This window comes from Amphibalanus amphitrite, unplaced genomic scaffold, assembly GCF_019059575.1.
Source record: "Amphibalanus amphitrite isolate SeventyFive unplaced genomic scaffold, NRLGWU_Aamphi_draft 002176F_arrow, whole genome shotgun sequence".
Classification (NCBI taxonomy): Eukaryota; Metazoa; Arthropoda; class Thecostraca; order Balanomorpha; family Balanidae; genus Amphibalanus; species Amphibalanus amphitrite.
Window position 1 is genome coordinate 23,917 of NW_024883669.1, and position 14,767 is coordinate 38,683.

General features: G+C 54.6%; 1 protein-coding gene across 2 annotated transcripts in view; it reads right to left on the minus strand.

Annotated features, from left to right (window-relative positions):
- LOC122376510 (citron Rho-interacting kinase-like) overlaps positions 1-14,767 on the minus strand; it is a 28,917-nt gene that overhangs the window by 8,896 nt on the left and 5,254 nt on the right. For both annotated transcript variants that reach the window (XM_043356402.1, XM_043356403.1), the window contains exons 10-23: positions 13,701-13,857; positions 13,207-13,308; positions 12,643-12,783; positions 12,207-12,356; positions 11,489-11,659; positions 11,026-11,241; positions 10,539-10,716; positions 10,137-10,284; positions 8,918-9,059; positions 8,079-8,327; positions 7,095-7,337; positions 6,260-6,369; positions 5,337-5,556; positions 4,989-5,197 (exon numbers count right to left, since the gene is read on the minus strand). In XM_043356402.1, coding sequence (XP_043212337.1) covers positions 4,989-5,197; positions 5,337-5,556; positions 6,260-6,369; positions 7,095-7,337; positions 8,079-8,327; positions 8,918-9,059; positions 10,137-10,284; positions 10,539-10,716; positions 11,026-11,241; positions 11,489-11,659; positions 12,207-12,356; positions 12,643-12,783; positions 13,207-13,308; positions 13,701-13,857 — 2,436 coding nt within the window. The remainder of the gene's footprint in view (positions 1-4,988; positions 5,198-5,336; positions 5,557-6,259; positions 6,370-7,094; positions 7,338-8,078; positions 8,328-8,917; positions 9,060-10,136; positions 10,285-10,538; positions 10,717-11,025; positions 11,242-11,488; positions 11,660-12,206; positions 12,357-12,642; positions 12,784-13,206; positions 13,309-13,700; positions 13,858-14,767) is intronic.

Consider the following 14,767-nt stretch of genomic DNA (forward strand, 5'->3'; position numbering starts at 1 on the left):
ATATTGTGATGCACCTAGATGATTTTGACCTATTCTCTGATAGTCAGCATGGATTCAGAAGACATCTTTCTTGTGAGTCACAACTGTTACTGCTTTATCAGGATATTATGTCATCCATTGACAAGAAAAAGAGTGTTGATTTGGCATTCATTGACTTCAGTAAGGCGTTTGATAGGGTTCCACATAAACATCTCTTAACTAAACTAAAAATGTATAATTTAGATAATAACGTTCTTGGCTGGATTGAAGCCTTCTTATGTAATAGAACGCAGAGAGTTCTGGTTAACCCGCGCCCTGCTGGGGGGGGGGGTGGGGTGTTTGAACACCCCCCCTTGTGGTTTTTCGCGAATATCTCAAAAACGGCGGCGCTCTGCGCCGCCGTTTTTGGTACACCTTATTGCACATCAATTCTACACATGTTGTGAAAATTTCAGACCAAGGTCATTCAAGGTTAGGTCACCAGGTCACTTGAAGTGACCTCACCTCATAAAAAGTTTCAATGTCTGTCATAGCTACACCGAGTGACCGATCGCTTTGAAACTTTCAGCGATTGCTAAGAGCAATAGCATGTACAAAATGTATATCTCAGAATTTTGATATCGATGACCTAAGGTCAGGTCAATTTTGCGACCTCCCCATTATAAGTCAATGGGAGAAAATTGAAATGCGCCTCTTTTGGACAAAAAACATTATAAACACTCCCAAACACCGAATGACAAGTGGTTTAGACACACTGAACATGAAAATGGTGTCCGTGACCCTTGTTTATGCCCTGAGGTCATCTTAGGTCACGAATGGTATCTAACAGTTTTTCGCAAATAACTTTTGATAGAGGCATGCTAGAGCAATGAAAACGCCTTAGCTGTGTTCAGCTCGACGATACGGATCGACTGATATGCAACATGACCCTTTCCGGTCAGGTCATGACCTTGACCTGAGGTCAAATTTTCAAGTTGACCTTTCAAGGTCAACTTATAGTTCATTCGATGCGTCTTGACGAGAGGAACACAATGCCGGTAAAAATAAGCTCGTACAAGGCTCGGGTCAAAAGTTATTGCAGAAAAACTGTTTCCGAAAAAATCGGCTATTTTTGCAATTTTTGCCCCCTGCAGGCAAAACCGTTGACGTTAGGTCAAATCTGAGAGAATTACTCAGAAAGGGCTTTAATAGGGCTATCGAATGCGCTTTTCTGCGGCGCTGTAGCTCTATTTGTTCTCGAGTTATGCGTTGGCTTCTTGGAAATTTTCGACATTCGACCTGGAAATCGGCGAAATTTTGCCTTCAATGACCTCTGGTGACCTGACCTTTGACCTGACCAAAAAATTGACCGAAGTGATTTCGTGATTATTTTTTACGCTCTTTCGAACGCCGCCTTCCGCGTATCGCTACGTGGCCCAGGAGCCGAGTTAGAAGGAGGGGTGTTCAAACACCCCCCCCAGCAGGGCGTGGAAATCCAGGACCCCCAGCCGGGCGCGGGTTAATAATTGTTATTCTGATGTGATTAGAGTTACGTCCGGTGTCCCACAAGGGAGTGTATTGGGTCCAATATTATTTCTTTTATATATTAACGATCTTCCGGATATGATTAATTGTCAGATAAAATTATATGCAGATGATGTTGTTCTTTACACAGACATCTTAAGCAATGAAGAATGTAGTTTTTCGTTACAGGCAAATATAAATAATTATCTCAATGGTGTTCCAAATGGAAAATGTCTATTAATGTTGGAAAGTGTGCTATCATGAGAATGACAAAGCAAAAACTTGCTGCAATGCCTAGATACTATTTGAATGGAATAGAAGTTCAGGTTGTCAATGAGTTCAAATATTTAGGCGTGCATATTTCGAACAAATGTACCTGGCAAAATCATGTACAACATGTCACTGGTAAAGCGAATCAGATGCTACGATTTATTAAGCGAAATTTCAAGGATTGCCCACAAGCTGTAAAGGAAATCATGTATTTGTCCCTTGTTAGGCCACATCTAGACTATGCCAGCTCTGTTTGGGACCCATGGGGAGAGGGTATGAAGCATGAGCTGGAAATGGTTCAAAGGCGCGCTGCTAGATTTATACTTAATGACTACGACCGACAAAGCAGTGTTACTGACATGCTGGTCACAATAGGATGGGTATCCCTAGAAAGCCGACGTAGAGAGGCGAGATTATGCTTACTGTACAAATTACACCATGGCAACATGAAAGTAGATGTTAGTAGAATTATATGTGAACCTAGCTATATATCACGGAGTGATCACCCTAAAAAGATAGAGACTTCCGTCGAGATTACTTCAGTACCATAACTCGTTTTTCCCAAAAACCATAAGAGAGTGGAACCAACTTTTGCCCAGCATGATGGAAGCCGAATCTGTGGAAGATTTTCGGAAAAACTTTCAAACACATGTAAATTCGGCGTAAACGTGATTGTAATTGAAATTGCTCATGAGTAATGCAGAATGAATCAATCTAAAACCAGTAAAACGCCTTTTGGGCGAAAAACGAGCGAGCGAGATAGTGAGCCCTGCACGTGCGGAAGGGCGAGAGGGTGCTTCCAACGGGCTTGCGCAAAGCACCCTTCTAACTGGTCGCTAGCGGTGTGCCAAATTTGAACGCAATCGGCCCAGCCGTTCCTGAGATCTGGAAGCGGCATTCTGCACGTGCGCACGTGCAAACGGGGTCCAAAATGACTTTTGCACGGCACCCTACAAACTGGTCCCCAACCGTGTACCAAATTTGAGCGCAATCGGCCCAGCCGTTCTCGAGATCTGGAAACGCCCCTTGCACGTGCGCACGTGCAGTAGCACCCTAACCGCAACACATGGGAATGCATTGCCTGGTGGGTGCCTACCTGTATGCCAAGTTTCAGCGAAATCGCCCCAGTAATTACCGAGTTACTGAAATGGGAACAAATTTGGCACCTCTTATTGTTGTATTTTGCACGTGCACTGGGGGTGACCCACATGCATCGAGAGTATCCTATTTTGGGTAGAAGGGATGCTGCTACCCTATAAAAATTACCGCAAGTCAATCGCTCAAGCGGCTGTTGAGATATGAGCCTCTCAAAATCACTACTTTTGCAAAACAGCTTGAACACCCTTGACTTTTCACGTGGCACGTGCCACGACGGTCACTGAGATGTATCAAAAGTAGTCAATTACGGGGTAGAAGGGATGGGGCTACCCAACAAAAAAGACCGCAGGCCAATCGGTCCAGCGGTTGCTGAGATATAAGCCTCTCAAAAGCGTTACAGGCCGGGCCGGGCCGCTCATACTGATATTTTTCCGTTATATTGAAAAGACTCACTTCGCTCGCTGCGCTCGCTCGCTCGTAATCAGTAGTAATGGGAGTAGGTATGTCCTTGTGTGTATGTACTTGTTTGTATGTGCGATACTGATGTGTGCATGATGTGTGAACCAGATTTAACATCACCAGGGCCAACTGGCATTCGTGATTGTTGTAATACATGATACACATGGTCACATGGAACCCATATAGGTAAGTAAAATAGAATAGTTATACAAGCCATGAGTTTCATAACCAGTAAAACGCCTTTTGGGCGAAGAACGAGCGAGCGAGATAGTGAGCCCTGCACGTGCAGAAGGGCGAGAGGGTACTTCCAACGGGCTTGTGCAAAGCACCCTTCTAACCGGTCGCTAGCGGTGTACCAAATTTGAACGCAATCGGCCCAGCCGTTCCTGAGATCTGGAAGCGGCATTCTGCACGTGCGCACGTGCAAACGGGGTCCAAAATGACTTTTGCACGGCACCCTACTAACCGGTCCCCAACCATGTACCAAATTTGAGCGCAATCGGCCCAGCCGTTCTCGAGATCTGGAAACGCCCCCTGCTCGTGCGCACGTGCAGTAGCACCCTAACCGCAACACATGGGAATGCATTGCCTGGTGGGTGCCTACCTGTATGCCAAGTTTCAGCGAAATCGCCCCAGTAATTACCGAGTTACTGAAATGGGAACAAATTTTGCACCTCTTATTGTTGTATTTTGCACGTGCAGTGGGGGTCACTCACATCGATGAAGAGTATCCGACCTTTGGTAGAAGGGATGCAGCTACCCTATAAAAATGACCGCAAAACAATCGCTCAAGCCGCTGCTGAGATATGGGCCACTCAAAATCATTACTTTTGCAAAACTGCTTGAACACCCTTGATTTTTCACGTGGCACGTGCCACGGCGGTCACTGAGATGTATCAAAAGTAGTCAGTTACGGGGTAGAAGGGATGGGGCTACCCAGCAAAAAAGACCGCAGGCCATTCGGTCCAGCGGTTGCTGAGATATAAGCCTCTCAAAAGCGTTACAGGCCGGGCCGGGCCGGGCCGCTCATACTGAGATTTTTCCGTTATATTGAAAAGACTTCGCTTCGCTCGCTGCGCTCGCTCGCTCGTAATAATCGTTCCAATCCTTGCAAAGATTTGTAACATGTGAGAGAAGCCATTTAAACGCTCCTGATTTGGCATTTGAGAGAGAGCCACGCGCCGGGACGGTTACCCGGATACATCAAAACAGTCATTCAGTTTTTAATATGATTGGGCTATCTGACTGCTCCGGACCACTGATGAATCGGCCAAGCGGTTGCCAAAATATATGGCTGGAAAAGGGTAAACGAAATACAGTTTTAATTTGAATGTGACCTTTTTTATTTGAATGTGACCTTTTTTAAATCGAATGTGAGCTTTTTTAATTTGAATGTGGTCTTTTTTAATTTGTATGTGACCTTTTTTAATTTGAGTGTGATCTTTTTTAATTTGATTGTGACGTTTTTTAATTTGAATGTGACCTTTTTTTAATTTGAGTGTGACTTATTTTAAGTTGAGTGTAAAAAGGTGTAGAAACACAGCCTCCTGGAGACTGGCAATGACAAACACCTAGCTTCCTGAACTAGATCCCACACGTCTCCCACTGCACGTATCGCTAAAATACAAACCAAACATCAGCGAGCTTTCCGTCTAAATGACTCGGCGCGCGTAACTGACCGCTCCTTGAAGGCCTCGGCGCGGTCGACGGCCTTCTCGAGTGCCTCTGTCAGCTGGAAGTTGGAGTCCTTGAGCGAGTGGATCTGGGTGAGCAGGCCGGACATCTCCTCCTTGAGCCGGGAGAGCTCGTTGAGCGTCTGCTCTTCGCGTCGCTCCAGCTGTCGCAGCTGGGTCTGCGCCTCCGACAGCTGCTGATCGTGCTGAGACAGCTGCCGGCGCACCAACAACGCCCGGGGTAAAACACGGGACACGGAACGGATTGGACTTCAAAACGCAACTAATCACTAACCAGACTGAGTGCTGAAGTCTTCTAGCTGCTGCCAGCCCTCCCGGCACTCGATCCCTCACCTGGTCGGTCAGGCCGCGCGAGAGTTCGCGGTACTCCTCGAGGTCCTTGCGCAGGATGTCGCGCTCCGTCTCGACCTCCGTCTCCTGCGCCTGAAGGCGCCGCTCCAGGTCCTGCGCGCGCCGCTCCTGGAACATTTTCAGCGACTTCTCCTCGTTGGCGGACGCCTTGGCGGCGCGCACCTCGGCCTGCAGTCGCACTATCTCCTCCGAGAGACTGGCCCTGGACAGACAGAGCACAGCGGGTCAGTGTGTGTGTGTGTGTGTGGGGGGAGGCACAGTCGCACTATCTCCTCCGACAGACTGGCCCTGGACAGACATAGGACGGCGGGTCAGTGGGGGAGGTGGGTGGGAGGGTGGGGGTGGGGGGGGGGCACAGACTGACCAGCTCCTCCGACAGACTGGCCCTGGACAGAGGACAGCGGGGTCAACAGGGGAGGGAGGAACACAGGTCAGCTCCTCCGACAAACTGGCCCCTCCGACTCCGACGACGGCGGATCAGCGGTCAGTGGTGGGGTGGGGGTGGGGGGGGGGGAGACGCACTATCGGCCCTGGACAGAGGACGGCAGATCAGCTGCGGACGCGCACCTCCGCTTACAGCCAGCCTGAGGCCCTGGGTGGCGGGCGGGGCAGAGTTCAGGGCTCCCCACAAACTAGGGATGCGGCTCCAGGTGTTAATTAGTGCGAGGAGGCTTCAATCTAAATCAAGTGCTGGTACTTTGCAACCTCCATCATACTGATTACTCCGTGAATTGGTAGGTAATGCCGTCTCCTCACTCAAACACCAGCCGCATGCCCCGTGCACATTCAATCGTAGCCACGTACTCAAGTACCCCTGCAGCAAAATGTTGCGTTTAACTTGCGCCGGCTAAATTGTGGATGTCCTAGCGGGCCGTTACGCGCCAGTGTTCTGACAGAGTACTGACTTGTTTTGTTCGTGTTTCTGCGAGTCCGTCTCCTGTTTGTTGAGCAGCTCCTCCATGTCGGTCAGCTGGTTATCCAGCGTGGAGCAGAGCTCCTTCAGAGACGCGATAGTCTGAGGGAGGAATCAGCGACAGTCAGGTCAGACACGATAGTCTGAGGGACGGAAGCAGCAGCTGAGGTCAGATCAGAGGCAGTTTCAATAGTCCGAGGAAGGCAGAGCAGTGAGGTCCGACACTTTAGACTGAGAAAGAGACGACAGTCAGATCAGTGACACCGTAGTCTGAGGGACGGAGATAATCAAGTCAGATGATGATGATGAATAGGGGTTTTTGGGCGCCCAGTCTACAGTCAGGTCATCGGCGCCTATATAATCAAGTCAGACAAGATTATATAGGCGCCGATGACCGTCAGACAAGAATGGTTGAGAGAAGGAGATAGTCCTGGTCAGACACTGATAGTCTGAGCCTGAGGGAAGCAGGCGGAAGTCAGGTCAGACAAGATATTCTTGGGGAATCAGCCCCGACTGTTACGGTGCCAGTCAGGGCGAGGGACAGCCACAATAATAAATTGATTACCAAGGCCATGACAACGAACACTACGGACATTCGATCCTGGTATGACAAAAACGAAACAGCCATGGGACCTTTCTTGATAATAAGACTGGCCACTTATAACGCTTGTTTATAGACTGATTATAGATCGGTTACTATCACAGTAACACTGCTTTTCCTAGCAGCACATCTGTTGCCATGCAATGTTCCGCCTGGCCGTCATCGGACCAGACACAGCTACGGGCCGCGGTGTTCCCGTCGGCCGCCCGGCCCTCTCTCAGCTCACCGCCTCGTGCGCCGCCGTCTGTTTGCGGGCCTCGGCCAGCTCGCCGCGCAGCTCGTCGGCCTGCGACTCCAGGCGCGCCGAGCGCTCCTGCTCGCGGCGCACGGCGGCCCGCTCCTGCTCCAGCCGCTCCTGGAGCTGCTGGGCGCTGCGCTCGGCCTGCTGGCGCTCGGCGGCCACGGCGGCGCCGTCCGCCAGCTCGCGCTCCAGGGAGCGAACCTGCTCCACCCAGCGCGAGATCTCCGTCTGCCCAGGCAGGGAGGGGGAGGGACTGAGTGGTGGGGTCCTCTGCACCGTGGAACATATTTTGAAATATGTTTCATAACATATTTGAAACATTTAATTCATCAAATACATCAAAATTAGCTGCTTTTTAGCATACATCTAACGAATCGAACAAGGGATCAAAATAGAAACTGATGACGCAGCTGTTAAATTCACCACTATACAAATCACAACCCATCCCATATCCGGCCAGCCATCCCTGCCCCGAGCGGCAACCCCGCCACCCCAGACCATCCTTTGCCGGCAGTCACCACCAGAGGTGGCAAAAGGTGAAAATTTTGGGAACCAGACTCGAACCAGACCCGAATGGATATTTCTGGAACCAGTCGGACCCGGTCCAAGTTAAAATCGGAACCAGTTGGACCCGTACCCCAAAAGTCAATTAATAATTACAAAGTATTTGTAGGTAGCATTAGTTGCATCATGTAAAATAGCCTTTTTCGCACTGGAAATATTCATGAGGTACAGTGTGCAAAGAAACATAGGTACATGAGCAAATGTTTTCTTTACATTCACTTCATATTTTGCAATCATTTGTAGTGTGCATGATGTATGGTTTATGGTAGGACCCGGTTGGACCTGTCAGAAAATTTCCAGGAACCGGTCTGGACCCATATGGGTCCAGATTGGTTCTTTGGACCGGGTCCTCGGGTCCACATTTTGCCACCTCTAGTCACCACCGCTCCACAGCTAGTCTCTCACCTCATGGGCGGCCTTAAGCTCGTCGGACTCGCCCCCGGCCCTCTCCAGCTCGCGGCGCGCTCTCTCCAGCTCGGCCTGCCGCTCTGCCAGCTGCACCTCCAGCTGTGCGGCGCGCTGCGTCAGCTCCGCCCGCTCCGCCGCCCAGCCCGACTCCGACTCGCGCAGCGCCGTCAGCGCCGTCTCGGCCGTGCGCGCCTCGCGGTTGGCGATACGGACGTCGATCTTCCAGTCGTTGAGCTGCTTGTCTTTCTGTGGGGTGGAGCGGGTTAGGGAGGGTCGTTAGGAGGGCGATGGTTGTTGCTGCCTCGTCTGCCGGCCGCGGCTCCTCAGTGAACATCAGTCAGATCCGCGCCGGCCGGGGAGCGTCCCACCGACCGACCGACCGACCGGAGCAGCCCAGCGGCCGGCCGGCGACAGTCTCCACCCGGACCGGACTCAGATTTGCGCAGTGTTTGTCATCAGTGGCTATGAAGAAGGGAACCATAACAAGAGTAATTGTCATGAGAACACAAGCTCACACAGGGCCAGTGACCAAACCAGTCTAATCTGGTCCTGTGCGGGAGTTGGGTCGACGTACGGGGACCCGCAGTTACTACTGTACACGAACCCCAACTTTAGCCGTCTGTCCTGTCCAGTAACAACCGATAACATTGATATCGACTGCCGGTACCTGTACAAGAGTAGCTGAGGTTTTCTGTGCGTGCCCTCTGACAGCTTACCGTTGTTCCCTGTGAGGGTGCTGGGACAATTTACTCAGGGTCGCTGTACAGTAGAAACTGCGGGTCCCCGTACCAGCTTAATCTGGTCCTGTGCAAGGGCCGGGGGGGGGGACGACGTACCAGTCTGATCTGGTCCTGAAGTTCCGCCACCTTGTGTCGGTCCACGGCGGCCCGCTCGCGAACCGTCTCCAACTGACTCTCGGCACGCTCCAGCTGAGTCTGCAGCACCGCCTGCTGCTGCCGCAGCCGGGCCAGCTCCTCGCTGGGGAACGGGAGGGAGTTACAGAGACAACGGAAGGGAGTTACAGAGACATCAGCCGCCACTCCAGCTCCTCGCTGCGGAACGGGAGGGAGTTACAGAGACAGCCGCCAGCTTCCAACTGGGGAACGGGAGGGAGTTACAGAGACTTCAGCCGCGCCTGCTCCTCACTGGGAAACGGGAGGGAGTTACAGAGACATGGGAGTTACAGAGACAGCCGCCAGCTCCTCCCTGGGGAACGGGAGGGAGTAACATAGACATCAGCCTCCTCACTGGGTAACGGGAGGGAGTTACAGAGACATCAGCTCCCCACTGGGGAACGGGAGGGAGTTACAGAGACATCAGCTCCTTGCTGGGTAACGGGAGGGAGTTACAGAGACATCAGCTCCCCACTGGGGAACGGGAGGGGGTTACAGAGACATCAGCTCCCCACTGGGGAACGGGAGGGGGTTACAGAGACATCAGCCAGCTCCTCACTGGGTAACGGGAGGGAGTTACAGAGACATCAGCTCCCCACTGGGGAACGGGAGGGGGTTACAGAGACATCAGCTCCCCACTGGGGAACGGGAGGGGGTTACAGAGACATCAGCCAGCTCCTCACTGGGGGACGGGAGGGAGTTACAGAGACATCAGCCCAGCTCCGCTAAATCAGCCTCCTCGCTGGGGAACGGACTTACGGGAGGGTGTCACGGGGTCGGACGGTCGACAGCAGGCCATCAGTTCCTCGCCAAACGAATGGAACAGAGAATGACACAGCCATAAGGGTCATCCGCGGCAATGGGTTCGATCAGGGGGCAATTATGGACAGGGTAGCCCGAACGTCGACTTTCACAAACGCAGTCCCCGCGTGGGAAAGCACATCCAGGTTGACACACGTAATGGACGCAAATCAAACTCAGCTACACGTCTTCGGCTCATCACAAGGACCTATCGCGCTTCTAACCGAAGTACAGCTACCGCCACTTCCTCGCTGTCCTCAATTAAACTTTCCGGTAGGATACCGTAACACAGCCCGCCACCGCCACCCTGCCAACCACTGCTGACCGGCAACCGCTTTCCCCGCCCGCCCGTCGCGCGCACCTGTCGAGCTGCTCCTCGGCGGCGGCCGCCGCGCTGGTGCTAGTCAGCTGGTGCTGCAGGCTCTCGTTGCGGTGCTCCAGCTTGGTGAGCGACTGCTCCAGGCCCAGTAGGGTGGTCTCCAGCTCGCAGATGCGCTGCTGGTGATCAACTGCCGGCGCAGATGACATACCGTGAGATATACCGGCAGCGCAACAGTAGGGAGTAAAACAAGACTCGACAAATCGATATTAGGGGGAACGGGTCGGCATCGCGATGATGGCACGTAAAGCGGACCGATAGCGAAACGTTAGTGTGTAAAACGCGCCGACAGCGCGATATGCGTGTACGACGGACCGACCACACGAACTTCAGCCTAAGAGCGAGAGTGTTGAGAACTCGCAGTCACCGTCTGTGGCTCCTCACCCTCCTTGTCCTGCGTAGCCATCAGCTCTTCAAGCAGGCGCTCCCTCTCCTCGTTACCCTCCCGCAGCCGGGTTTGGAGCTCGGCCGTCTCGGCCTGGTGGCTGGCGCGCTCGGAGCTCAGCTCAGACTCGCGGGAGGCCAGCGCCGCCTCCGACTCGCCCTGCAGCCGCCGCGCCGTCTGACCGAGCGGGGAGGGCGTCAGACGGGACGGCACACGGGATTATGCAGCTCGGGTCTCACCGTGCAAGACACTTCACTTAATAACGCACTGACGGCAGTAACCCTGGGCCAGCCCCTAGCGTCTGTTGACCCAACAATTCGCTCCGTTACAAATTGCAGCCTTACCCCGTCCCTCCCCCGTTTTATAACAGCAGTAACAGAACCCCTCCCTCACCCCGGTCCAACCGCCGTCCCCAGCTGCAACTGCTCGGCCTGCTCGGTCTGCAGTACAGTACCTCTCCTCTCCCCGGGTTCCCACCGTCCCCACCTTCAGCTGCTCGGCCTGTTCGGCGAGCTGCCGGCGCAGTTCGGCCAGCTGTCGCTCCAGCTGGGCGGCCGTCTGCGAGCCGCCCTGCTGGCACCTCTCGGCGCGCGCCTCCGCCTCCCGGCAGCCGCGCGCCAGCCGCTCCGTCTCGGCCCGCAGGCGGTCACGGTCGGCGCGCAGCTCGGCCACCGGCGCCGCCTCGTCGCGGGCGCGCTCCAGCTGCGGACAGAGGGCGGGGGAAAGGCGGCGTCAGCGGGCAGGTGAGTGAACGGGGAGAGATCCACTGCTAGAGAAAATATCGTCTTAGTTATGGTAAATTCAAATTATGAATCAAGACAAAGCTGTCTGTGCAGGTGAGCCATGACCAGCAGACACAATGTAGCGGCTGCAGCAGTGTTCGAGCCGCCATAACACCCTCGCTACCACAGTGAACCAGGAGGGCTCTGCTGCAGCCTTTGACGCGTACCTGCCGCTGGAGCCGGCGTCGCTCGTCCTCGGCGTCGCTGAGCTGCTGCTGCAGCCGCTGCTGCGCGGCCCGCTGCTGCTCCAGCTCGCGCTGCTGCTGCTGGGAGGTGGCCGTCAGCTGGTCCAGCCGCTGCTGCAGGCCGGCTGAGTCCTGCCGGCTGCTATCCAGCACCTGGCGGGGGTGGGCGGGGCGGCGGACGGATCAGCGGGGGATATCAGACGGGGCGGCGGACGGATCAGCGGGGGATACCAGACGGGGCGGCGGACGGATCAGCGGGGGATATCACTCAGACGGGGCGGCGGACGGATCAGCGGGGGATATCAGACGGGGCGGCGGACGGATCAGCAGGGGATATCAGACGGGCCGGCGGACGGATCAGCGGGGGATATCAGACGGGCCGGCGGACGGGTCAGCGGGGGCAAATCTGGCACTGACATAGACAGAGCCACTGCAGGCCTTACGGACGGACAACTAATTGGCAACAAACGATTAATGAAATAAACAATGTGCATACTTTTGGAGAAACTTTGCGATATACCTCCCGTGAGAGCAGCGCCCTTCTCCGTTGCCAGTGTCCAGTTCCTTGCTTCCACGGTACCCCTGAAGTCAGTGTCATGAACGTTTTGTAGCGTCTGTACCCTAACCCACCTCCTCGACTTTGTGCCGGCCTCCTCGGCAGCTCAGTCCGTGTCTGACCTGCCTCTGACCTCTGACCTACCTCCTTGACCTTGTGTTTGTTGTGCCGGCTGGCCTCCTCGGCCGCTCGCCGCGCCTCCTCGGCTGCCGTCAGCTGACTCTGACAGCGCTGCAGGTTCTCCAGGGCGAAGTGGTACTTCTCCTCCAGCGACTTACTCTCGGTCTGGTAGCGCTGTGGACAGGGAGATCGCCAGTGTCACACAGCCAACACAGATCAGTCTCGCAGAGGTCTACGATAAATAGACACTGAGCTGACCGCTGCTGGCTTCAGCGCCATGCGGCGACGAGTTTGACTCGGGCGACTAAATAGTATTGAGCATACAGTCCGTGAATTCTTGGGCAAGTGAAACAAAGCATGCATCACATCAAACTGTGCCTGCTGCCGACTTTCACAGACGAGCTAACATGGCAGACGGCCTGGGAGGTGAGTAACTTGCCGTCCTGCGGCGCCGACTGACCTTGACCTCGTCGTGGACCACCTTGAGCCGCTCCTCCTCGTCCCGCTTCCACTTGCGCTTGATGTCCTGCAGCAGCTCCAGCGCCCGCTTCTCCGTCGACATGCGGTCCTTCTTCTCCATCTCCAGCAGACGCACGTAGCCCTGGCGGCCGGACGCCGGTCACGTGGTCAGACTCGGACGCCACCGGCGGCGGGCGGGCGCCGGTCACGTGGTCAGCGGCGGCGTGTGCGGCCGCGGCTCCTCAGTGGACATCAGTCAGATCCGCGCCGACCGGGGAGCGTCCCACCGACCGACCGACCGGAGCAGCCCAGCGGCAACCGAGCGGCCGGCCGGCGACAGTCTCCACCCGGACCGGACTCAGATTTGCGCAGTGTTTGTCATCAATGGCAGTGGAATTGATTAAGGATCACGGTTTTTAAAACAAGTTGATTTAGCGGGTTTTTGAATATCACCCAAATGGAAGCAGGGTTCCGACAGAAGTGAAAAGCAAGTAACGGCCCATTCCCTTAAACCTGCTGCCTCGCCCTGGTCGGTACGGCGGGCGGCCGTCCGCCCCAGACTCACCGCCGACTTGTCCTCGGCCTTGGCCAGCGCCGTCTCGAGTCGCGTGCGCTCCTCTTCCGTCCTCTGCAGTCGCTCGTTCTTCTCATCCAGCTTGGCACTCAGCTGGGGGACAGCCGGAGCACCAGTGAGCGCGAGGAACCATGTACGAGTAGCAACCGGCAGCTAGGCAGCATAGCCAGTTGGGATGACTGAGTCATGTCAGCTAGAAACTTTGAAACATGCCGTCACCGCTCCTGCTTCTAGTCTAAACGATAACGTTTTAGGCTAGCGAAAACCATTTGATGACAAACTGACCTATAAAATATCCTCGTTTATAGCACATTGAGACATAAATCGGTGTTCCAGAGCACATTATGGTGCCACTTCAAGATTCGCAGCGGAAAAATAGCAGCCCACATATCCATATGCAGCGTATCACTATCAGTATTTATCGCCTCGGCGGCCCGCCGTCACCCTATAGTGGCCGCTGCCGCCCGTCCGGCGCTCTTACCCACCTGTTTGACCTGATTGCCGACGTCGCCGCGCTCAAACTGCTCGAGTCGCTCGCGGAGGGTGTGTAGCTGCCGGCGCTGGGCAGACACCTTGCGCTCCAGCTCCGAGGCGGCGGCCGCGTCCGGACCGGCGGCCGGCAGCAGCGAGCTGCTCCGCTGCCTGCAACGGTACCGCGGGGGTCAGGTCAGCGGACAGAAGTGGGAGGGACAGAGCTCGGTAGTGATAGGGGGGGGGAGGGACAGGCGTCCGGACCGGCGGCAGCGAGCTGCTCCGCTGCCTGGAACGGTAGCGCAGGGGTCAGGTCAGCGGACAGAAGTGGGAGGGACAGAGCTCGGCAGTGGTAGTGGGGGTGGGGGGGGGGGGGCAGACGGCCAGTCCGGCGTCAGGCAGCAGCGAGCTGCTCCGCTGCCTGCAATAGTACAGCGGCAAGCGATCAGCAGGGGACGTCAGTGGGCGCTCGTCAGACGGCTGACCGGATAAAAGATGATCCGCGGCTACGGGGAGCAGAGCAATGAGAATCACTCATCACAGGCGAATAACCGCACACAGATCACAATGGAAAAAAGCAGGTTGAGCACTGAACAGAGCTGTCAAAAAAGATATAAAGCCGAATGCGCAAAAAGGTAAGGCCATATTGACGTTTCGCCAGCGTGAGATTCGGCGACACGCGAACCAATGCAAACAGAAACGTACCGCATTTTCCTAACGCCAAGCGACACCAGGTTGAAACCAAATCAACAATGAGGCAGAACACAAATAACCGGGGAGCGTCGGCGGTGGACCAGCGGACGAAGGTCAGCGTTTCAAAGGACAATAACAGACAGCGACACCCAACGGTCCTCCGCGCCGGCCGTAATTTGAATCGGACACCAAAACCAAACTGGTTTGACGGGTGCCAGCGCCACGGCTCCGTCGGAGTCAGTGGCGCATGGTAATTACGATGAACGAACGGATGATCGAAAATGAAGACTTCTGCTTCTCGATAGGTATTCCCTTTCAATGAAATAGCAAAAAAAAAAATCGATCGATCGATTAATCTTATGTCACTTCACTAGAGTGCCAACTATGT